The sequence below is a fragment of the Papaver somniferum genome, chromosome 2, assembly GCF_003573695.1.
Source record: "Papaver somniferum cultivar HN1 chromosome 2, ASM357369v1, whole genome shotgun sequence".
NCBI lineage: Eukaryota > Viridiplantae > Streptophyta > Magnoliopsida > Ranunculales > Papaveraceae > Papaver > Papaver somniferum.
The window spans coordinates 10033667-10058625 of record NC_039359.1 but is presented as its reverse complement, the minus strand read 5'-3'; the positions used below and the strand labels follow the sequence as shown (position 1 = coordinate 10058625).

Below are 24959 nucleotides of genomic sequence, written 5' to 3'. Positions count from 1 at the left end.
ACCTCAGTCTAACTTTCATAGAGGTAGAGGTAGGAGATTTTCTCAATTTTCACATCCATCACCTTTTCCACATTCATATCACGTGAGATCCCCGTTTAACTCATTTTCTATAGGTTACTCTCAATTTCAAATGTATCCTACACCTTAGTTTGTGCCAAATTTTCAATATAAACCTACTATACTTCTTCATCCACTCCTGTTGTTACTTCTTCAAATCCTTCATCTTTATCTAAACCACCTTGTCAAATATGCAAGAAGGATGGACATCAAGCTTTAGAGTACAAACACAGAATGAACTTTACTTATCAGAACTTTAATGCTCCTCATAACTTAATTGTTATGTTATCTATTGCTAACATAATGGGTGAGAATCCTTGGTATGCTGTTTCTGGAGCAAATAATCACATTACCGATGATGAAACTGAATTGCATCATTCAACTCCTTTTGGTGCTTCCGAGGAAATACAAGTTGCAAATGGTGAAGGTATGCAAATTACACATATTGGTAGTGCTTCTAAATCAACTACTTCTGCTAATTTTCTTCTCAATAATGTTTTACTTGTACCAAGATCTTCTCAGAATCTCCTATCAGTTCACAAGTTTACTAGTGATAATAATTGCTCAATCACTTTTGATTCTCTTGGTTTCAATGTTAAGGATCTCTCATCTGGGAGGATCACTTTTCAAGGGACACATAAAGATGGACTTTATCCTATGACATTCCTCAAGCATAATTCACACAAAGCTTTCTCAAGTATAACTACATCATCAGCAACAACATGGCACAAAAGACTGGTTCATCTTTCATTTCAAGCGTTACAAAAAGTTTGCAAAACTTTAGACTTGTCCAACATTGTCAAAACAACTTTGTTTTGTAATGAGTGTCAGTTAGGTAAAAGTCACAAATTACCTTTCTCTGTTTCTACTCATGGAGCTAACTCTCCTCAAGAACTACTTCAGATGGATTTGTGGGGTCCAAGTCATGTACCTTCTACAAGTGGATGAAAATACAATGTCAACATTATAGATGATTACTGAAAATTTTGTTGGATATATCCTTTGCATGACAAATCTGAATTTAGGAAAATATTTTTATATTTCAAGTCTATGGATGAAAATTTACTTCATACTTATATTATTACAATTAGAAAAAATTGAGGAGGAGAATTCTTACACAATGAACTGGAAGATTTCTTGTGTGTCCATGGGATAAATCATGAGTTTTCATGTCCTCATACACCTGAAAAAAATGGTGTAGCTGAATCCAAACATAGACATCTTGTTGATACAGGTAGAACCTTTCTCATTCAATCAGGTTTAACCGATGCTTTTTTAGTTGATGCATTTCAAACTGCAAACTATGTTATTAAGAGACTTCCTTTCAGAAGTATTGGATTCATATCACCTTTTGAGAAGTTATTTAATCAAGTACCAAATTACTATTTTATGAAATCTTTTGGTTGCTCTTATTTTCCTTGGTTGAGACCATATACAACTCACAAATTACAACCTAGAAGTATTCATTGCATCTTTATTGGATATAGCTCCATGCATAAAGGTTACAGATGCTTGGATGTTAAAACTGGTAGAATTTATACTTCAAGACATGTTGTCTTTAATGAGAATGATTTTACTTTGGTGGCTACTTCAGTTACTAGTTCTAGTTAATATACTTCTCAAAATGTTCCTTCTACTTCAGTTCAGTTATCCCAGGATGTTGGTTCTACTAGCACTACTTCAGAGGTCACTGCTTTTTCACCAACACTTACAACAGATGTTACTTCTAGTTCTGATTTACTTCCTACTTCAATTACTACTTCTTCTGCTACAGCCTCTGAAGTTTCAGCTCTTAATACTCATCAAATGATCACTAGAGGCAAAAGAGGTATTTTTAAATCTAATGTTTTCAATACAAAGCATGTCTTATCAGCAAATTTGGTCTCAGCAATACCTCCACCAACACCTACATGTTTCTATAAAGCTTTCAAACATCCAAAATGGAAGAATTCCATGGTTGAAGAACACACAGCCTTAAAAGATGCTGGTACTTGGTCTTTGGTTGCTCTTGATTTTTCCAATAATGTTGTGGGACGTAAGTGGGTATTTAGAATCAAATATAATGCGTATGGAACTATTCAAAGGTTTAAATCGAGACTTGTTTCTAAGGGGTTTCATCAGCAAGAAGGTATTAACTACATAGAGACTTTTAGCCCTGTAGCTAAAGCAACAACAATAAGACTTATCTTGTCATTAGTTGTGAATTACTCTTGGAAGATAAAGCAATTAGATGTGAGTAATGCTTTTTTGCATGGAGACTTGGAGGAGGATGTCTACATGCAACAACCACCTGGTTTTGTTGATGTTGAGAAGCCTAATCATGTTTGCAAATTGCACAATATATTTATGGACTTAAGCAGGCACCTAGGTCTTGGCATGATAAGCTTCTGAATATCCTTGTCTCTCACAAATTCAAGCCATCAACAACAGATTCTTCTTTATTTGTTCAGAAGGTTGGCTCAAGGATTACCATAACTTTGGTTTATGTTGATGGTATACTTATTACAGGAAACTCACAAGCTTTTGTGGATTCATTTATATCCACTCTGCAATCTTATTTTCCTATCAAAGATTTAGAAAATTTTCATTACTTCTTTGGTCTTCAAGTTAAAAGAGATGCATATCATCTTTTTTTATCTCGAACCAAGTATGCTCTTGATCATCTAGAGAAATTTGATATAACTTGTGCCAAACCTTGCAGTACTTCAATTTCTCCTTCTTCACAGATGTCCAAGTCAGATGGCATTCCTTTATCAGATCCAAGTGAATACAGATATTTTGTAGGTGCCTTGCAATACTTAACTTGGACTAGGCCTGAAATAGGCTTGTTGTCAATCAAGTTTGTTTAGACATGCAAGCTCCTACTGATACTCATCTTATAACAGCAAAAAGGATTCTCATATATATTAAGCACATTATGTATTATGGGATACTCTTTTCTAAGGTATTCTTAGCCATTCATGGGTTTAGTGATGCTGACTGGGTCGGATTTATTGATGTCAGGAGGTCTACTGGTGTTTACTGTATCTTTTTTGGCACTAATCATATTTCCTGGTCTAGCAAAAGGCAGAATGGTGTTTCTAGAAGCTCAACAGAGGCAGAGTACAGATCCTTAGCAAATACAGCTGCAGAGGTGGTATGGGTTTGTCAGCTGCTCAAAGATCTCTATTTGTTTATTCCTATACCTCCAATCATTTCATGTGATAATCAAAGTGCAGTTTCTCTATCTTCTAATCCTATCTTTCATAGTAAGATGAAACATCTTGCTATTGATTACCATTTTGTCAGAAAATTGGTTCACAATAAAAGTTTGCAGGTGAATTATCTTTCCACTCATGATCAAATTGAGGATATCTTCACCAAGGGATTAGCAGGACCAAGATTTTCTCTTCTTAGACACAAGCTGAGTGTAACTCCTTCTAGCAGACTCCAACTTGGGGGGGGGGGGGGGGGTAATAACACATCAGATTATTTGTATTTTCCTTTGTATTATTTCCGTACAGTCACACGCCTGTTATGTAGTGTCTATGTCGGTCAGTACAGTTGTTCTGTGACAGCCTGTACTCAGAAATCCAATCGTCCTTTTTGTGTCTGTATTTATGACATTGTATAAGTACCCGAGTCTAGTGAAAGTGTTTGTATATGTTGGTTAGCATTAAATGCAAGTATTGATTACTATTACTTATTGCATTTTATATTTACAAACACACACCTAGATTTGACAAGAGAAGTTAATCCGACTTACAATCATTTATAGGTGAAAATTTCGTCCAATGCATAAATGAAGTAGCTCCACTGATAGTATTGACTAGGGTAAGGTTATTGGATACATATATAACTTTTTTCAGTTGCATTCGAGTAGTCCAGGTAACAACTGAGTACAAATCATGTACTTCTGCATCAATTAATGAATATACATATGTTGTCCAGCATCTTGTTGCTCCAAAATCTCTATTTTCTTTGTACCAATTGATTATATGCCCTGTAATATTAGAATTGTTAGTCATTGAAGCATCAACAAACATTAGATCACAATATGCATTACTCTTTATCAAATCATTTGTCAATCTAAATTTTAGCTAATATGGTGCTTTGTTAACTGCAGTCTTTTTAAGAGTGTGAAAAAAAATTAAGTTTGATGGAGAGAACCTAGTTGGATTACTATTTGCGTAACAATAATATGATTCTGTTTCAAATGTTCAATATTGGATTTACATCTTGCTTTCCAAACCTGCCAAAGAACAATAACATACTTCTTTTGATCAACTAATAATTCAGGAGATTTTTTAACATCTAACCAGTTTATGACCCAATCACGAAGGGTACTGAAAAAGCTTGAGGAAAGCTACCATACCAGACCGCTCTTGTAAAAGCACAATGACATAATAAATGAATCATAGACTCATCAGCTACACCACAAAAAGGACATCAAGAATTCTCTGTAATGCCTAATCTGCACATATAATATTTTAAAGGTATGATGTTATGCAAACATTTACACAAAAAAAAATTGAACTTAGGCAATATATCAAGGTACCACAGCCTTAACCATTGTTTATGTTCTTGTGAAATATCAATGTACTGACCACTTTTCAGTTTTCTATATGGATTTGGCAGTGAACTTGTATGAAGATGTCAGAAGCCATCTAATTAATGTTCTCCTTACCTGTGATAGGTAACCTTATCTGCAATAAGTTCTTAATCTAAGAAACATTGAATAGCTCATTCAAGAATGATTCTTCCTATTCAAGCCTGAAATGATTAATTAGTTGAGATACTTCATTTAGATCCTGCAAATGATAATTAGTTGGTCTCTTTAAAGGTTAATCATTCTGATAGATCTAGTTATCTTGATAGATACTAATATCATCACCATTTCCAACCCCCCACACGTGATATTATTTAACTATATCCACCATTCTTTTCCAGATTCAACTATTTTGTTTCTTCGAGGTTCAACATAAAAGAGAATGTTTTGGAAATATTTAGATTTCAAAACCTTAGTACATAGGTCATTTAAATTATTCATTATTTTCATGTCACTTTATTAAGGATATCTAAATTAAACCTCATAATATTGTTGAATCCAAGACCTCCATACTTCTTAGTCAAACACATAAACTCTTCCAAGCTTTAGGATTTAATATGTTCCTCTAATCGGTGACTTATACGATTTTCTTTTTGATGAATCTAGGCTAATATTAATTAGTTTCTTATATATTAGTCTTACAGATTATAGAGTTCATGGATCAGTTTAAAATCAAAGCCTAAGGTTCACTTTATTTTTATTTCATTTGACTTTTTGGTCTTCGCATTGTTATTAATTGTTATTTTTTGTAGCTCTGTCTAGCTTTTTCCCCGTTTTTACTTGTTGATCTTGCAATTTTTTTGTTGTTTCAGATATTTTTCATAATGACTTTCTAATCTCTTACCTGACTCATCAACATAGAACGACGTGTGTTTCAATAATTGGTTTCTAATCAGAATGTCTCAAGGTGCCTATTCATAGAACCAACCACATTTATCTTGGGTTATAACGACCTATTCTTAAGCTAAAACAGAACATTCATTTTAAGGTTTCAGCTAAGATATATTTGTTTAGAATCATGTCTTCCGAATCTGAATATTCGATTGAAGTTATTACATCTGATATGGGAAACAACTCTTTGCAAGATATTTTTTTTAAATCATGAGGATATTGATATTAAAGAGGGTAATAACAACTGGTCTATTAGTATAATTTCAAAGGTATTTCATGAAGACCCTATGTCTATGGGTGCGGCTAGAAGAACAACAAAAAAGAATTTGGCAGAATGTTTGAAAGTTCTTCTTCAGTCATCATGATAGAAATATATCATCAATTCTGAAAATATTGCAGATAAGGAATTTTCATTGGGTAATAAATATTTATTTTTCAGTGGTCATCTTGTTACCATGCATCATTGGGATCCAACCGTATATATAAATCAACTTGATTGGAGGAATATAATGGTGGAAAGATTTGTTGGAACTGTAAAAGTCCATCTTATGGAATTGCTACACCCCATAAAAGGGTTACTGTTACTGTTCAAAAAAAATTAGATACTCTATGGAGGAAAGGTGTCACGGTGGAAAAGCTTAATGGTGTTAAACCAAAGTTAATATTCTACTATTTAGATCAACCATTTTGTCTATGTCCTAAGTGTTTTGCTGCAGATCATAAGACAAGGCAGTGTACTATAATTGCTAATAAACTTCAAGATGAGCTTAAGCAGGTGCAACGTTTCTTGTGTTCCAGGCCATCAAATAGATGCAATACAGTTTCTCAGGTTAATTCTACTCCACAGCTGATTAGTGATTCAAGTCCGGTGTTGTCTGTAAATATTTCTAATGGGTCCAACATGGGCAATGGAAAGGGGGTAACGTAAGATGCTCCAGGTCCAATAGAAAGTAAAAGAATGAGAATGGAAGAGATGATATTAAATGCACAAAATGCTACAGTAGAGCCAACTATGGATATGGAAACCAATAAAACGCATGTTGGTCTCTTAACAACTGATGGCCATGGTATTGTCTCATACTTTATTCGAAAAATTACATGAGATAAAAACCTTTAAAAAATTGTCTAAATTGAAAATTGATAGTATCTCTTTTCCATAAACAGATGGAGTATAACTTTTGATGTCTTTATGAATGTTAACTTAGTGAATAGCACAAAAAATAAGCATCAAAATATTTTATCTCGTCAATGTTATCCACATGTTTATGTAACTTAATTCATAAACATAAAATCAAGGCAAAATATGATTGATGTTCTTTAATTAGCATGATTTATAACATTTTTAAGGATTCTTTAAAAGACCAGTAAAAAAGTGTCATTAACTAATGCAAATTTTAGTATTTTACCAAATTTGCAAAACATGCACGTAAATAATACTTCACGTTTTCACTTGTTCATGTGTTGTAGCAGAATTTAGAAAACTCATGTAATTGGGGGTCCACAGGTGCTTAGCTGAATAATTTTTTATTTTTTTTGGTGATATGGATGTTATTAACAAAAAAACTAGTCGATCCTTACAAAACGAGGGAAGGCTCTCCCCATAACATCACTAGCCAAAACAAAACATAAAAAAGCAGGAGGGGAGTTGACCCATACACAAGAAATACATTCATTAGCAGCTATTTTTGACCAAACATCAGCTGAAAAATTCCCCTCCCGATAGTGATGTCGAAAACTTACACTTTTAAAAGCCCGAGACAAGTGCAAAATATCTCTCAACAGACCTGTACAGTACCAACTATTATTGGTTTGTGTGTTGCAAAGAGTAATAGCATACTCAGAATCACTTTCAACAACAAGCACGGTAACGCCAATGTTTGCTGCCAATTGCATCCCATCGTGAATTGCCTATAATTCAGCAACATTGTTGGAGTTCTCGTGAATATAATGCACAAAGGCAGCTCGAAAACCGCCAGTAGAATCACGTAACACACCTCCAATGCCTGCACTACCTGCATCAGTTTTATCTCCATCTGCATTAAGTTTAACAAAGTCATCATTAGGAGGTTGCCATTGAACATAAGTAATTTGAATATGTCATGAATCATATAGTGGATAAAGGTCACCAACCACATTTTTGTATAAATGTAATACAAGTCAATCGACCACGGTGCACTTATTCCGAGAAAACAAAGGTTAAATCAACCATCCTCATGGTTTTAACTCGAAATCGCATATTGTTATTACGAGATCACATATCGCTTAATGCCAGTATTCCTAACACCCAACTATAATCTTCAGGATTTACAATTTCAATATTATTTTAAGTCTTGGATCCAAGTATTGTGTCAATCAATAGATTATGTCATTTTAACTTGATTGAATTGTATGCTCACCAGAAAATGTATAAATATTCTTATGTATGGCGGCTTTATAACACCCACAATATTACTGTAGTAGTTATTATAAATAAATAACGTCGATCGAATAAATCACTACAATTTCGTAAGTTTCTTAATCACGTATTTGTAAATAAATATTGGTATCAACGCCACTTCAAAGGCAGTTTTATCTCATCGTCTTCAAATGAGGAGGTATTAACTTAGATATTGTCAATCGTTTATTGATTTAAAGCAGATATGTGTTTTCTAAAGATCGTTATATTTCTAATATTTGACAAGATTTTGTATTTTTTGTAATTTGTCTGGTAGTATTTTGAAAAATAACTTGTTTGAGATGGATTCGATTCATGTATTTCTAAAGTTTTGATTATTTACCTTTATATTGTTTATGTTCTTCACAGTTGGAAGGGAGAGTAATGTGGTTTGAATAGTTGACTCAAGTTTGAGTTTGAATAATTGCAACTATTGTGAAAGAGAATAATATCGTTTGGTTGTTTAGGATTATGAGATGAATATATTTAAATAATTGAGTTGAATAATACGAAGGATATGTGTGTCTATTGGTGATATTGTAATTTTCTTCGTAACAGGTTCATAAGATTCAGTCTTTAACAAATAATATTGTAGTTGGTACACCAGCCACATTCGATACACATATACAAGATTGTCTCAAAAAAAAAGGATATTTTACTAAGGATGTTGAAATGAACTTTATTCCAACTAAGCTTGGCAAGGCTTTAGTGAAGGGGTACCATGTTATGGGATATAAAGGACTGAGAGCAGAGATCTTGGATGATATGAAGGCCATAACGGATGGGAAAAAAAACACGAAAGATGGGGTGTTAAAGTGTATATGTAGGCTATGTGCCAAGTGTGGTCAATCCCACGTGATTGTCCTCCTCTGTACAAAAAAGGGTGCTTGTTTGTATTGTCGTCAGTGAGGCCACCAGTCAAGTTGTTTCCCAACTAATTAAATTGTGTCTTGCCTTGCCCTTATTCTCAAGGGTTTTGTACCTGATGTGGCTTCTTGGTTGAACCAGTGAAACTATGGAGGTTTGTAGTCGTTGTGATAATAAGTCAAACTATTTGTATCGGGCATTAGCTAAGTGTATTATAAATGAATATATTATTTGATTATGAAATATTGATTCTTCCATATGTTTTAGCATTAGCTAAGTGTAATAGAGCAAACTATATGTTGATTTTGTTGATTATTGTAGAAGAGATTCAATCAAAATGAAGGAATAAGTGGTACAGGAATAAGTCGATGTACATTTGGTATATCATGATGTCAGGTACTTCTTTTGCTTTATTTGCATGATGAGGATCATTTCTTATGCATTCTTTGTTTCTATATTTACTTTATATAAACACTTGATGAATGTTATCAAATGTGTTATATGACCGTGGAATCTTATCTAGTGTAAAGCCATGGTAAACTTGGTAAACAATTATATGGTTGCATAATACCACAATAAGGTTGAATTAGTTCAAAGTTTGTTATCCAAAAATATTATTTGGCTTCTCTTTAGACTTATTTCTTAAATTAGTTGTATAAATTTCTAACACATGTTTCATGGTAAATTAGTCGTATAAATTTACTTGGATTTTCTTTGAATATGAAAACAAGAGTGATTCTCGTAGAAAAAAAGGGAAGTGTAGTAAAAGTAACAGAATTGATTTGAAGACATTGGATGGTTACTCATAGGCTTAGTTTGATTTGTTTATCGCTTTTGAAGAAAATACTTCAGTATTGTGCATGGTCGTGTTGTGTTGTGTTATGTTGTGAGACAAAACCAATTGTACATTTGGTAAACTATAATCTAAATGGTAAGACCGATTTAAAAAAGTATGTTAATTGTGTTTGACAATGTATCAAACTTATTTTTATTGTTATATCAAAGGAAAAAAGTGGACATATCACCCAAAATAGTTTTATTGTAATTTATTGGTTTAGAAAGAAAGATATATTTCCAAGAAACTAAATCAAACTAAAATTAAATAAACACTCAATTAATACTTATAAAATATTAGTTAGATTTTAAAATATATGTAGAATATAAACAATTTGAAACATTTACAAAAAAAAAAAGACAATAGGAATATAAAAACATCATCTAAAAAGATGATAGTGGGTCCACAACTTCTTATTCTTTTAGATTTAAAAGTTTCCCTAAGTCACCGTTAAAAAACTAAGCCAAACTGGAAGTATTTTTTTTTTCAAAAAACACACTTTCAAATCATTTTACCAAACACACATGTACGAAAAAATTGTCTAAATTACACTTGTCAACAATGATGTTAAGTTTATTGAATAGATAAATCTGCCTTCTACAGATATGCCTATGAGTTTTGTTCCGTCGTTTGATAAATCAAGATGAACTGGAACCAATTGATAAACCAGACTTATATTTCAGAAGAACAACCTAGTATTATCAATCACCTCACAATAATCTTAATCGATTAACGAAACAAGATATTGTGGAATCACAAACGATGAGACGAAGATGTTTTTGACTACTTTTCAATCTTGACTATCGAAGAATAAATCTCGAGCAAATCTTAAAGAAGATGGAACTCAACACGATAGAAAACAGCAAGATCAGAACAAGCAACTACAATGAAAATAGTTGGGTCTGGCTTCACAATCCCAATGAAGTCTTCAAGTCGTTAACCTACAGGGTTTCGTGAAAAACCTAAAGTTAAAGGAGAATCGACTCTCGTCGCAACTAATATCACACAGGAGGTGTGAGGATTAGGTTTCCCAGTTGCTAGAGTTCTCTTTTATATAGTCTTCAAATCAGGGTTTGCAATCAATGTTACCTTGGTAACAAAGGATTCAATATTCACCGTTAGATGAAAACCTAATTAGATTCAAGCTAATATCTTTCAACTGTTAGATCGAACTTAGCTTGTTGTACACAGATGAAATGTATCATCATTTAGATAAAGTTAACCGTGCCCAAACGTATACACTTAGTTGGTTCAACAATAGTTAACCAATGGTTAGCCATATGAACACTTTCATACCAACCTTATTCATCTTTATCGTAACTAGTTCGAATGACTCAAATGAAACTAGTTAGAGAGTTGTTCAATTGTTTATATTCTCATAGAAGTATACAAGACACAATTGAAGCAAATCGATTTTGATTCACTCGAATCATTTCATGAACATTATAGCCACGGTTTGCAAAAGATTGCATTCCTTATTATATAAATGTATTAGTTCATGAACAAACTGATTTTAGAACATAAACTACTTAAGTATGCAAACAGGTACGCATACCTAAGTAGTCGGGCTGAGTTAGGTTACGCCAGTACGCGTACGGGTATGCATACCATTTTACTCTTCCAAACTCCAGCAGAAATTCACGGAACTTGAACTTCCGCTAGTACGCGTACGGGAACGCATACTTAGTTCCCGGACTTCCAACAACCAACCAGTATGCGTACGGGTACGCATACCATGGTTCCCGGTTTTGTACTTTACACAAATGTGAATACACACTATGTTTATATCCAATAATGGTTACATGTTCTAAATCCTCATTACAATCATTGAAACATTCTTGGAAGACTATAATAGCTGTCTCACACAAACTATTAGCTTCAAAGCAATTTTCAAGTGATAAATGATCAATACGAAACATTCCGAGTCTACATCAAATGACTATCTCACACAAATCATGTAAGATGTTACAAGGCGATTTTAACATGATCATCTTTTGACTTTCGTCAAGAATAAAAGATGAACTTGGTTAAAGCGAAAGCTTACTAACACATATTTTGAGAAATAGATAAGCGAGATAAACTTAGCTCAAAATACCAGATGTGTATAATTGAAGTCTATATAGCAATACGACTTTTTGTCTCAAATAATAGATAGAGTAGATAGACTTTTGAATAATAGATGAGTTCAAGTCTCCACATACCTTTTGTTGATGAAGTTCCACAAGTTCCCTTGAGTAGTTCTTCGTCTTCATTCGACGAACGCAGTGAAGTCTAAAGCTCAACTACATTTACTATCCTAATCCGAGACTTAGTTATAAGTAGACTAGAAATCAAGACTTATAGTTTTGGAAATTAAACTTGACAAACAAACTTGAGATTGCAACGCTTGCGAGTTCGACCAGGCAGTGCTCTAAAACAAACCTTCAATTATAGGGATCAACCCAGGAACGTACAATGTATTTACTTTTAATTACAACTAAACAATATTTATAATTGCGGTGAGTAAAAGTAAAGACACAACGAGATTTTGTTAACGAGGAAATCACAAGTGCATAAAAACCTCGGGACCTAGTCCATCTTTGAATACTCTAAAAATTAATCATCTACACAAAGACCACTACTTTGTATAGTTGAGACCAAGTTCACTATCCCTAGTTACATAGTTTCCTCAGTATCCCTGCGCCTACAAGGTACAACCAATGTGGCCAACACACCTGAATCCTAAAATATAATCCAATATCTTAAGTTGCTTCAGCCTCTGTGAAGACTTCAAGCACTCAACTCCTCTGGATCATATTTCGAAACAGTAAAGGACTAATCTCTATTCGTTAACTGCTCTTTAAATCTCAAGAAATAAATCAAAGATTATTGTTAAGTCAAACAAAGGCTAATATAATAAACTCGTTTATTTGGGTAAGTGAAATGACGAGGGTACCAAGTACACCACAATCTTTTCGATATCAACATATAAGTCATATACCTTGCGTGACCTAATATAGATAGAGACTGTTAAGAAGATAACAACTGCAAGGTATACACTTGGTATATAAAATAAGTTTGTAACTGAACCTTAAACTATAGGGATCAACCCAAGTGTTTGGGATTAACGTACAATTTATTTAATTTTAATTATAAGTAAAGAATAATTATAATTGCGGAAAGTAAAAGTAAAGACACACAAGATTTTGTTTGCAAAGAAACCGCAAATGCAGAAAAACCTCGAGACCTAATCCATTTTTGAATACTTTAATAATTAATCCGCTATACAAAGAGCACTCCACACTTCGTATAGTTGAGACCAAGTAAACTACCCTTAGATACCTAGTTTCCTTTGTATCCCTGCCCCTACAACCAATCTGGCCGACGCACGTGAATCCTAAAATAGAGTCCACTATCTTACGTTGCTTCAGCCGTTGTGAAGACTTCAAGAACTCAACTCCTTTGGATCGTCTTCCAAATAGTTTAGGTCTAATATATTTGGTAACCGCTCTATCAACCTCAAGAAGCTAATTAGATATTTTAATGAGTACGACTAAGACTCTTATAATTAAAATCAATTAAACTCCTTAGTCTGGTTTAGATCAATCAAGATCATGTGTACCAAAATAATCAAATATTGATTACCAGTCAAACTAATTAGATCTTAAAGAAAAACTATAAAGTGATATCAATTTATTATGGTTATTTAATCAATCGTCTATTAAAGATAAACGAGATCTAGTTGGGTCCCATCCAATCAAGTTTGTGCATGAAGCAAAATCACAAAGATACGAAACCAATAAGAAAATCTTCTTGTCTTAAAATCTTCAGTAGTCTTCTTTTATACCTGCACAATAACAAATTTGATTCCAACTTATGATGATCACACACAGAATATATTCTATTAACAATGGATGATCACAAGTCAATGCTAGATCTAAAGTCGGATCTGAACTACCGGTAATTTCTTGATCTAGTTTGAGTGACCTTATATCTGAAGAGAAAGCTCTCGAGAATAGTCAAACTAGGTGCAATCAAGAGTTAACAATTGTTAGTCAATCAAATCAATAATCGAAAACTAAAATAACAATACTGATTCTAGTTTCCCACCAACGGTACTATCTAGACGCTTCTTGATCCCACAAAAGTCTTACAGACGTAAGAGATTTCGCCTAATTAGGTAACTTTCCTCTCCAAGAGAGTATTACAAGTAATATTATTAGTCGGCTACAACAGTGACTACAAAATGAAGTGCCTGCCTAAGGATAAGTTTTTTAAAAGAAACAACTTCACTGTTAATAGACCAAGGTAGATTGGACATTAAGGAATTTCTATAACCGAAAATATTCTCAAAATGCAATAAACACCTAAATTTGGTTTTGTCTAATTCCGACCAATATCCAACTGTATAACCGAAATCCCTCGTAGAAAAGTCAATATTAGTTAGAAATTTAACTAATATATCTTTCCACAGATATTTTTTGCTTATTGGTAAAACAAAACATATACATTCGAAAATCTCAAATAGATTCTCAAACATTTTGGTTTGGGTTCTCACCTTGAGTATTAAGGAGTATCTTTGAATAATTAATAAATAAGATTTCATCTCAAGTTCAAATTACTCACTATATCAACATCTTGAACTTTCCTATTTTTCTAACCCAATTTCCAAAATCACACAAACCTTGAAGTGTACGTGACTATAGAGATCGGTTTTGCCTATTGGGACCGGTTCTACCTTGACTCCCAACATAAGTTAAGATCGATTCCACCTTGATTCCCTATACAGGTTTGGATCGGTCCAATCTTAGATCTTCAATAAAAACCGAACCTTCAATCCTATTGATTTCATTCAACTACGAAACAAGTTCGTACATCTACTTCCGTAAACTCATGTAATTAAACATAGTTTTCTAGGCATGAAATGAAACCTACGTTCACTACACAATCTAGTAACGAGTTACAAAGATTATGTCAATGTCGCAATTACGAAGTTCAAAAGATAAATATTATACTTTGTAATTTAATATACCAATATAAAACATTCTTAACTATTGATATATTGTTCCTTGACACTTTGATCATAATAAGATGATCAAGTCTCTAATAATATAGTTTCATGTATATAGCTTCACATTTTATGTTTTCAATCTAAAACGACTTGAAAGCAACGATATAAAAATGGAAACAAATCAAGTCATATATTACTAACCTCAAGTGGAAGGATGATGTCATCGTTGATGTCGATACGTCTTCAATGAAAACCGGACCTTCAATCATATTGATTTCTTTGAGTTATGAAACAAGTTCGTACGTCTACTTCCGTAAACTCATGTAATTAAACATAGTTTTTTAGGCATGAAATCAAACCTATATTCACTACACAATCTAGTACCGAGTTACAATGATTATGTCGATGTCGTAATTACGAAGTTCAAAAGATAAAAGTTATACTTCGCAATTCAATATACCAATATAAAACATTTTTAACTATTGATGTATTGTTCTTTGACAGTTTGATCATAATAAGATGAACAAGTTTCTAATACTAGAGTTTCATGTATATAAATTTGCATCTTATGTTTTCAATCTAAAACGACTTGAAAGCAACGATATAGAAAGGGAAACAAGTTAAGTCATGTATTGCTAACCTCAAGTGGAATGATGATGTCATCGTTGATATCGACACGTCTTCGAATTCTTCAGGTGTTCGGAATAATACTTGTATGTCTCAACACTTCTAGACTTTTTAGTCTAACCTAAACGAAGTTGACTCTAGTAATATAACCAGGCGATTAATGAGTTTTGATACTACAATATGAATACCAATGTTTGACGGGTTTAACCAAGAAGTGCTCTAACACCCTCTCAAATTAGCGCAAACACCCATGCAGGCGCCAGACGTTTCCCACTTATCAAATTCGACTTTGGCGTTAGACAGGTCCACTAACCATTTCATGTCGGTACCAGATAGCGTCGGCCCCACCTGCATACGCTGGTGTTGTCTTGCGTCAGCCTTCCCTATGGATAATTTGTTAGCGCCAGCTTCTTCTCCATATTCTCGCTCATGCCAACGGGTGCCAGTCTTTCTTTCTTATGTTGGCATCATCGGCACCATCTACTTCCCCTTCTTGCTGGTACCAGCGCCAAGCTTTGCTCATTTTATTTTTATTCTTGGCTAGCAGACCATCTTTTCTTGGCTTGAGTTGTAGACCTTATTGCTCTTCGATACAGGCGTGCCACATTACCTTGTCAATATTTCGTATTATTGTCTTGTCTCAACAGACACTGTGAAGTACAAATATCACTTGGCTTATTTAAATTGCTAAATCTCTGTTAGACTTAGATGTCGCATTAGACTATATATACTCATCAGTCTAATTAATTAAAGTGTCATATTACGTGCCATTGCCTCGTCTCAACTGGCACCGTGGAATGTTGATGGTGCTTGACTTACTAAAAATACCAAGTCTCTGCTTGAAAAGTTATATCTAGGCTTGATGCTCTTCGGTCTAATTAATTAATTATCATACCGAGTCTTGGCTCAACTATTGGAAAAAATAGTATTTCAATCAACTTAACAGTAGCAACATTTGTCTCTACTGTTAATTTCATACGAGGCATCAATTATATCGTATGGATTTTTGCTAGGGTTTTGTCTGGCAGTCTACAACATGTGCGATGTTAACAAAAAAGAAACTGAGTAGTGTAAACGAGGATGAAGAAAGTAATGGGCACGTGAATCTCGTTCTTCCACGTTTCTCCATGTTTTCAACTCTTCCACTTCTCAATAACTTCCACCTCCTACGAGATCATTAAGTGCTACAACTACTATAAATAGGCTACTTAACTTATTCACATTTAATCTCAATTTCATAAACTTTTTCTAAGCCTTGCACAAAGTAGCCTTTTAAAAAGTAGTTTCATAGGAAGTTAAAGAACTCTATACTGTTCAACAACATCACACTGCAAACACATCATACTATGATTTATTTATTTATTTGCTTACCTCCCTAAAATGAACCCTATTTCTCCTTTGTAACTGAAGAAATACTTGAATAGCCATTTTTTGGTTTATGCGAGTCTTGTTCTATTTTGATCTCTTGTAATCATTACAAATTTCGATTTTACCCTGAATTTTTTCATTATTATTTTACCCGTAAAAAGTATAAAAGGAAACTAAATGATCGCAAAGAAAAACATTATGACGTATAATTTGGCTAGGTTAACTCCAATGTATAAGCTACGCGATCAAAGAAAACACAAAGTGAAACTTTAGAAAAATGAAATTCAATAAAATGAAGAGCACGAGTAATGTTCAGTTGTCGTTTTCAAAAATAAAATTACATTTTCATAGTTATAGTATTTTATTTAAATACTTGCTAGTTGTAGCTCATAAATACATACTTGCTAGTTGTAGGTCATAAATTTCGAAAAATTGGTACTTTCTATTTTCTGATTATTTCTACTCAAATAACTCTTTATAGCTTTATATCTAAATTTAAAATGTTTCAAAAAAAATAATCTAAATTTAATAAAAATATCAATTTGGAAGCTAGAGAAACACATGCTTCGAACGAAGGGATAATAATCAATGCTTCGACATAGTTTGAAAGACTAAAACCATGTTGCAAGAAAAAGACAATAGAAGGCAGAACAAAAAAATCGACATAAACATTATGATGAGTGTGTAAACATGTCATTTTTAAATCTTAATTTACATTTATTTAGTTCATTATTTTGTTTATATTTAAGGGTTTTTGTTTAGTTTTGCAGTTTCTAGAAAATAAAGCTTGATGGACTAAAATGCAAAACTATGGTCGTAAATAGAGGAAATGAAGTGATTTATGATTGAATGGGCTAAGTCCAAAAGGAAAAACATGGAGAGTTATTTCATAGGTCCAATTTTTTGGATATGGGCGTGTGGTTACGGGTGAGAGTGGGCTGGTACGGACCGGTTTTCACCTCATCCTCATCCAATCCAATACAGTACGGATTTCAAATTTGGTATCCACATCCAATCCAATATCCAGTGGATTTGCATCTAATGGATGCACGGATGGCCGGATTGGACACGGATAATCCAATGGATTTGTTTTAGTTTAAATTTATAATAAAGAAAATAAAGCCAACACGAATGACTCGTTATAAAACCTACATATTTTATATGTGTATACAAATATGAAAATGCCATGTACAACATTCCCAGCAAACAACTTAAGAATTCCTAAATGATCTACAGTATTTTCTAGAACTATAAAAATATCCTTAACTTAACGGATACGGATGTCCAACGGATTTTCAAGGTTGCATTCGCGCCCAACCGTTGTCCATTGGATTTCAAAAATTCCATCCTCATCCAACCCATTAACGAACGATCCGGACATTCATCCGCAAAAGAACGGTTGGTTCCGGTTAAATCCGCGGATTACGGGCAAAATGCGCACCCCTACGCGTGATAAACATGTCAAGGCGTGTGTAGAAAGTGTGGAGTCCATTTTATATCTACAAGATTTGGAGGATTAATATAATATATATTCCACCTATGAAAAGCAAATAAACATTTAGAGGGAGAGCAAAAAATGATTCGATGAGTTAACTAGCACGGTTTTATAATTTTATATGACTCGGACCATAATATCTTTAGTGACGCATATTGTCTCGAGAAACTCACAACACATACACATTTTCTAACTTAACCAAGATCATAACCACAACTTTGTTGTCGTCCAGCTATCTACAACACATACCTCCATTACTTCCTCTACAGCACCATATGTATTACTACAACATAACACAAATCAATTAACAATGGTATAAAGATCCTGCAAACAAAAGAAAAGAAGAAGAATAAAATAAAAGTTTAAGTCTAATTAGTTGAAATCAAACATAATTTGGCAACCTTGCACCATCAATCAAAGAGAAAGAGCTGAACCTAAATAAGGTGAAATTGAAGATTGTTTTAACTGGTAGCCTTCAACCACTGCATATAATATTAGTAGTAACAACCCAAATTAGAATTGAAGGGGCAAATTGAGAGAGAGATTTATAGTGAGAGGCGTAGATACTTCATGACGAGAACCTAAGTTGAGATACTTGAGAAAATATATGAGAGTGACGCTGGATATTAGAGATGTTAATACCCATAACCACTACCATTTCGTTTTCTCCATTTTCTGTTATTGTTGCAATTGCATTATTTTTCCCATGTTCTAAACAAAATGATCGTAGGATCTAACAGCCTAATAGGTTAAGTTTTAAGTTTTTTTTTTTAAAGGAGATTTAAAATTGATATCAAGTTGCCAAGGATACATTATAGCCTATTAGGGTAATTTGTGCATCTTGTTACAGTTGATTCCAACTATATTGTCAGACTATGGGAAGGTGTCTGACCATCATCGACTGGATCAAGAACAAAAGAAATTTTACTTTGATTCCGATTAGGAGAGAGGGCTATTTTGGTGTGGAAAATTTTTAAACTTGACTCATTAGTTGAATTGGTCGAGTTAATGGGTTGACTATGATTTTCGCTCTCTTCGGATCACTTTTTGCTCTCCCTTTAATAAAAATTAAAAATAAAAAGTGACAATTTTTTAATCAAAGAAGAAAATAAAAACATTAGTTTGAAATCCAGATATTTTCCATATTACCCATATTTTGTATTCTATTTATTTAGTGAATATACTGTACTAATTAAATGTGAAGATTGTGGAAAGATTTCAAAGACTTAGGTATAAAAAGGGTTCAAAGACACATGAAGAGGGAAGTGAAAAAGCGGGGGTCTAACAACACCACCTAATATTTCGCTTAACAATCTGTATGGATAAACTCAAATATACTTTTAAGAGAATCAACAAGACTCAATCAATTAAAAGTATATCAACGAGTTTATATCTCTCTTCTTGATTTGATTTACTCAAGCAGGAACTGCGAGTTCTAATCAAATGCAAGTAATAACTTGGATGGTACCAAAGACCAATATCCAAGGATCAATCAATGACAATCAACAACCAAAGGTTGGATTACTCTAATTGATAATCTAACGCACAACCTGCATTATTTCAATTATAAAGATAAAACAATATAATGTGGAAATTGAAATAACACAGACACCAGAAATTTTGTTAACGAGGAAGCCGCAAATGCAGAAAAACCTCGGGACCTAGTGCAGATTGAACACACACTATATTAAGCCAATACAGACACTAGCCTACTCCAAGATAACTTCGGACTGGACTGTAGTTGAACCCCAATCAATCTCCCACTGATCCAAGGTACAGTTATGCTCCTACGCCTATGATCCCAGCAGGATACTGCGCACTTGATTCCCTTAGCTGATCTCACCCACAACTAAGAGTTGCTACGACCCAAAATCGCAGGCTTTGACAATAAACAAATCTGTCTCACACAGACAAGTCTATCAAAGGATCAATCTGTCTCCCACAGATAAACCCTAAAGGTTTTGTTCCTTCTTTTGATAATAATCAAGGTGAACAGGAACCAATTGATAGTCCAGTCTTATATTCCCGAAGAACAACCTAGAGTTATCAATCTCCTCACAAAAATCATAATCGTATGGTAGCGAAACAAGATGTTGCGGAATCACAAACAATGAGACGAAGATGTTTGTGATTACTTTTTATATCTTGCCTATCGGAGATATCAATCTCAAGCAAATCAATCTGATTGTACTTGTATGACAGAAGATGCAAGATCAGATCACACAACTACGATAAAAGTAGTATCGGTCTGGCTTCACAATCCCAATGAATTCTTTAAGTCGTTAACCTGGTTTTAGAAGAAGAAAACCAAAGGTTAAAGGAGAATCGACTCTAGCACGCAAACTAGTATCACACGTAAGGTGTGGGGATTAGTTTTTCACAATACTAGATGTCTCCTTTATATAGTCTTTCAAATCAGGGTTTGCAATCAATGTTAGCTTAGTAACAAAGCATTCAATATTCACCGTTATATGAAAACCTGATTTAGATTCAAGCTAATATTTCTCAACCGTTAGATCGAAAACTTATATTGTTATACACACTTGACAATGCACGCTTCTAGGTTTGTTAACCGTTCCCAAACGTATGCACTTGTTGGTTCAATAATAGTTAACCAAAAGGTTAGCCATATGAGCATTTCATATCAACCATGTTCTTCTTCACCATAACTAGTTCAAATGAACTAGTTAGAGAGTTGTTCAATTGCAAGGATATCTTATCTACTATACAAGACATAATTGAAGCACGGATGATTTGATTCACTTGAATCGGTTCATGAACTTTTGTAGCCACGGTTTGCAAACTGCATTCCTTAGTGTTTTTAAGTTTAAGTTCAGAAATCATCTTCATATATATAACCTTCTCAAGTTCGCAGACTAGGTTCGCGGACTTAAGTTACCGGGCAGACAAACTCCAGCAGAAATTCTCGGGTATGAGAACTTCGCCGGTTCGCGGACTGAGTTCGCGGACTTAGCTTCACGCAAGTAGTTTTTTAACTCCAGCAGAAATTCTCGGGTATGAGAACTTCGACAGTTCGCGGGCTTGGCTCACGCCATTCTTCCGGTTCTCTTGATCAAAAAGTTCGCAAACTTTGATTCAAGGAATTAGACTTATCACTACACCATATTCAGTGATTAGTAACTAAAATTAGAAACTAGCATTATATGAATGCCAAAAATGAGGCACAAAATAATGGCGCTGCCTTGCGAAGGCTGGGACTCAACCGAGCCAGGCATAGTGTCAACCGTTTGATCATTTTTGTGGGTGTAAGCATTCGGCCGATGATAATTCTTTGTTTAGTACTAGCGAAGTCTTAAGGCTCCCCATCTAATTTACATAAAAGTGATAACTGATAAGTATTAACAGGATTTTATGGATAAGTTCTGGTTAGTATAAGATATCTTTGCCGATTCATTCCTTCGTTGAAGAATGTATAAATATGCGGGGAAAGAGTAACCGTTACTAATTCGTAACGGGATTTCTAGTTACGAAAATTTAGTAACTGCTATGGCTCAGTTAAGAATTAAGACAAATTTAGTAACGGCCCCCATGTTGCCATTAGAAACTAATAGAATAGAACCGTGTTAAAAGCGCGTGTGCCTGGTAACACCTATGTTTACGCGTGCTACAGAGGTGTGTGAGAAAACTAACCCTAACCTAATACTTATCGTCTTTTCTCTTTCATTTTCGTTCATCCACCAGCATAGCAGCCTCCATGAGGAAAACATGAACAAGATGGCTTGTTTATCAGAAACCTCCATCTTCGTCTATTACTCTCGATCTTCCAGTATCTCCGTCTCTCGCTCTCAATCTTTCCTCCCATTTATCGAGAAAGATTCATGAAAATCAACAAGAAGAATAACTTTTCTCTTTGTCCTGGTCTCTCTACCTCGATTCAAAGTTAAATCATCATCGTAATATCCTTTGAGTTTTGTTCAAAATCAATACTTCTATTTAGCGATTTTAGAGTTGATTCATTAGGTTTTGATCTTGTTCTGATTAATGTTGTTTGTTTGAAGCGACGAAGAAAACCTAAAATCCAGAACACAGAGTCCTCTTCAAACATCATGATCAATAGCTGGTGGTCGAGGGTAACTCTTTTCTATTGTTTTTATCGATTCCACCACAAAATTTTCAATTAGGGTTTCCAATTTTTTGTGTTTTTAGGTGTTTTTAGATTTCATTTAAGTTTTTTGTGCCTAATTTTGATTATGAAAAGGGGTTTTCTTATATTCTTATACTGATATTGATTTTAGACATGTAATTTCTTGAAGAAAATAGTCAGGTATTTTCGTGTCAGATGCTGCTGCAAATACTGATTGCACATGCTGTTGTGGGTACTTATTACAAATGCTTTTCGAATCTCTAAGGAAGGAGACTAAGAAGGAAATAAATTTACTGGTAAAGGACTTGAAGGTGTTTTGAGGAGAAGGTGTGCGCATATGACTGGACTCTTGGGGTTTGAGAACTTCAGGTATATCAGTTAATGTAAAACCTTATCTATATCTCTCTTTGTTGTCTATGTGTTCAATTTTCATATGAGAAAGATGAGCTATATATTGAACTCTGGCATGCTTGTGCTGGTCCTCTTGTTAACATTCCTCAGTGACAAGGTTTTTTACCTTCCTCAAGGTCACTTGGAACAGGTTATGGTCGAAATTGTGTACATGTTTACTGTTACGTAAATGTTAATAGTGATGTTAAGTCTTATTATTTATGTTTGGTTTGGGTTTGTAGGTTGAAGCATACACCAATCAAGAATTTGATATACAATTGCCAAAGCACATTTTTCCTTCATAATTTTTTGTCGGGTTGTATACATGCAGTTAAAGGTATATGAATATCTCTATGAGTCTCAATATACCACATCATTATGTATTCAGACTAGTTAATTTTCATTTAATTTTCTTAGATTTTTACTTTGGTGGGGATACTTGTTGTTTCAACTTGATGTTGCAGGCTGAATAGAAACTCATGAGGTGTTTGCGCAAGTGACTTTGCTTCCTGTGATGGTCGGATACTCATTCAATTTGCTTATGTGGTTATTTTATCTGGACTCTGCATGTGGCTAATGCTTTGCATCTTTACAGGAAGAGGTGTCTGGTATTTAGAATGCCTTCCTAAAGCGGCATGCTGATGAATGCCTTCCTGTGCTGGTTGGTTTTCTATAAAAACTTGTATATGCTATATTAAATTCGTTCCCTTCAGGAAAATTTAGTATCACATAATTTTCTGTCTATCGGTTTGAAGCTAATTGGCTGGTTTCTAGTTAGGTAAATTATTTGTTTTGTCACAGGACGTCTCACAAGAACTGGTGGCTAGGGATTTGCATGGGTTAGAGTGGCATTTTCTATGAATTTTCTATGAATCCAGTCCATCATGGAGTCAGTATTTTTTCCATACTAAATATATCTGGCACAACGAAATCAGACTATGTTTTGTTAATCAATCAATCAATCCATTCTTTTTTTTTTTGTGTGTGTGTGTGTGTTTCATTACAAAAGGTCATCCGAACCGGCATTTGTTTACCACTGGTTGGAGTATTAATCTGAGCTCGTAAAAGCTTGTTATTGGAGATACTTTTGTCTTCCTTAAGTTTTTTTCTCTTTTCTTTTCATTGCTTCTCATAGACATTTACGATGAGGCTGACCAGTAGTAATCTGGATTTTCTTGTTCCAACGGACTTGCTTTAGAACTTAAGTTTCAGCCATTAAGTTTTAAGGGATCTTTTGTGCACATGGGCGAAAATGGAGAACTTCGTGTGGGTGTTCGACGTGCAATGGAGACACAAGCTTCTTCATCCGTTATATCTTTTTGCAGCATACAACTTGGTGTACTTGCCACTGCATCTCACGTTATATCTACTGGGACCATGCTTAGTGTATATTACCGTCCTAGGTAAGAAGTATTATATTCCGCAGTCCACATTTTTATCATACTTGCACATTTTTGCTGATATTTGTTGATTTTTTATAGGATGAGTCCGTCCGAGTTCCTAATTCCATACGATAAATACATGAGCTCAGTTAGGAATAAATATTCCATTGGAGCGAGGTTCAGAATGAAGTTTGAGGGAGAAGAAGGCCCTAAACAAAGGTGAATACAAATGGGTGTTTTAAATTTATCTCTTTTGTCTCTCGGTAGATGTAAATATTAACTTCAATTCTGGTGTATGTTAGAATTGTAGATACAATAGTTGGAATTGACGATGTTGATCCGGTCAGGTGGCCTAGATCGGAATGGAGATGTCTCCCAGTAAGTTATTGTAGTTATATGAATTGAATTTTTCTGAATCCAATTTTCTAGTTATTTTCCATGTGTATTATCCTCATACTTGGGATGAACCTTATTTAACAGTTGCCATCCTAAAAGAGTTTCTCCTTGGACAATTGAATTATCTGACAATGCAAGGACCAATTCTATTCCAGTACAACTGAGAACGGCAAGAAGGGTCCGAATCTCCTCATCTGCTGATTCATCTATCTTGGATGATGGTTAGTTTTCAATGTCTGTCTTCTTTACTTCACAAATATCTCTTGGAAGTAACTTAATTAAACCCATTTTTGGGGTCCCTTGCATTCCTGAAAATAGTATTAGGAACTTCTTGCTAATTAGACCTGAAAGTGCTACTTTTAAGGTTATCAGGGATGTATCTTCTGATGTTATTATTGATGAGGAAAATCTGAGAGTCCCTTTCAAAGTTTTTCCTGAAATGATATCCTTTCTTATGGTCACTTTCATTTTCGAAAATTACATCCTTTTCTTATGGATTAGGAATTTCTTTTTAATGTTACCTGAAGTACTTGT

General features: G+C 34.1%; 1 protein-coding gene across 19 annotated transcripts; it reads left to right on the top strand.

Moving 5' to 3' along the window:
* The first annotated feature begins 21846 nt into the window (after positions 1–21846).
* On the top strand, positions 21847–24865 carry LOC113346867 (auxin response factor 2-like). Of its 19 annotated transcripts, XR_003358646.1 has the most exons (11): positions 21847–22052; positions 22172–22243; positions 22427–22437; positions 22523–22626; positions 22890–22984; positions 23112–23164; positions 23243–23308; positions 23449–24050; positions 24129–24248; positions 24332–24407; positions 24510–24865. XR_003358646.1 is itself a non-coding variant. In XM_026590411.1 (9 exons), the coding sequence occupies exons 5-9, from the start codon at positions 23293–23295 to the stop codon at positions 24519–24521; spliced, it is 429 nt and encodes a 142-aa protein (XP_026446196.1). In that variant the 5' UTR covers positions 21847–22052; positions 22172–22626; positions 22890–22984; positions 23112–23164; positions 23243–23292; the 3' UTR covers positions 24522–24865. The 19 variants fall into 19 exon arrangements, 6 of the variants coding, with proteins under 6 accessions (XP_026446196.1, XP_026446195.1, XP_026446200.1 ...); XR_003358648.1 differs by lacking the exon at positions 22427–22437; XR_003358642.1 differs by having other exon boundaries at positions 22434–22626.
* Positions 24866–24959: the final 94 nt, after the last annotated feature.

Excerpts from the sequence above, each read along its gene's own strand:
- LOC113346867 (XM_026590411.1), top strand. Across the intron at positions 24,051-24,128 it reads AGTGTATATTACCGTCCTAG|GATGAGTCCGTCCGAGTTCC; the intron begins GTAAGAAGTATT and ends GATTTTTTATAG. Across the intron at positions 24,249-24,331 it reads GAAGAAGGCCCTAAACAAAG|AATTGTAGATACAATAGTTG; the intron begins GTGAATACAAAT and ends GGTGTATGTTAG.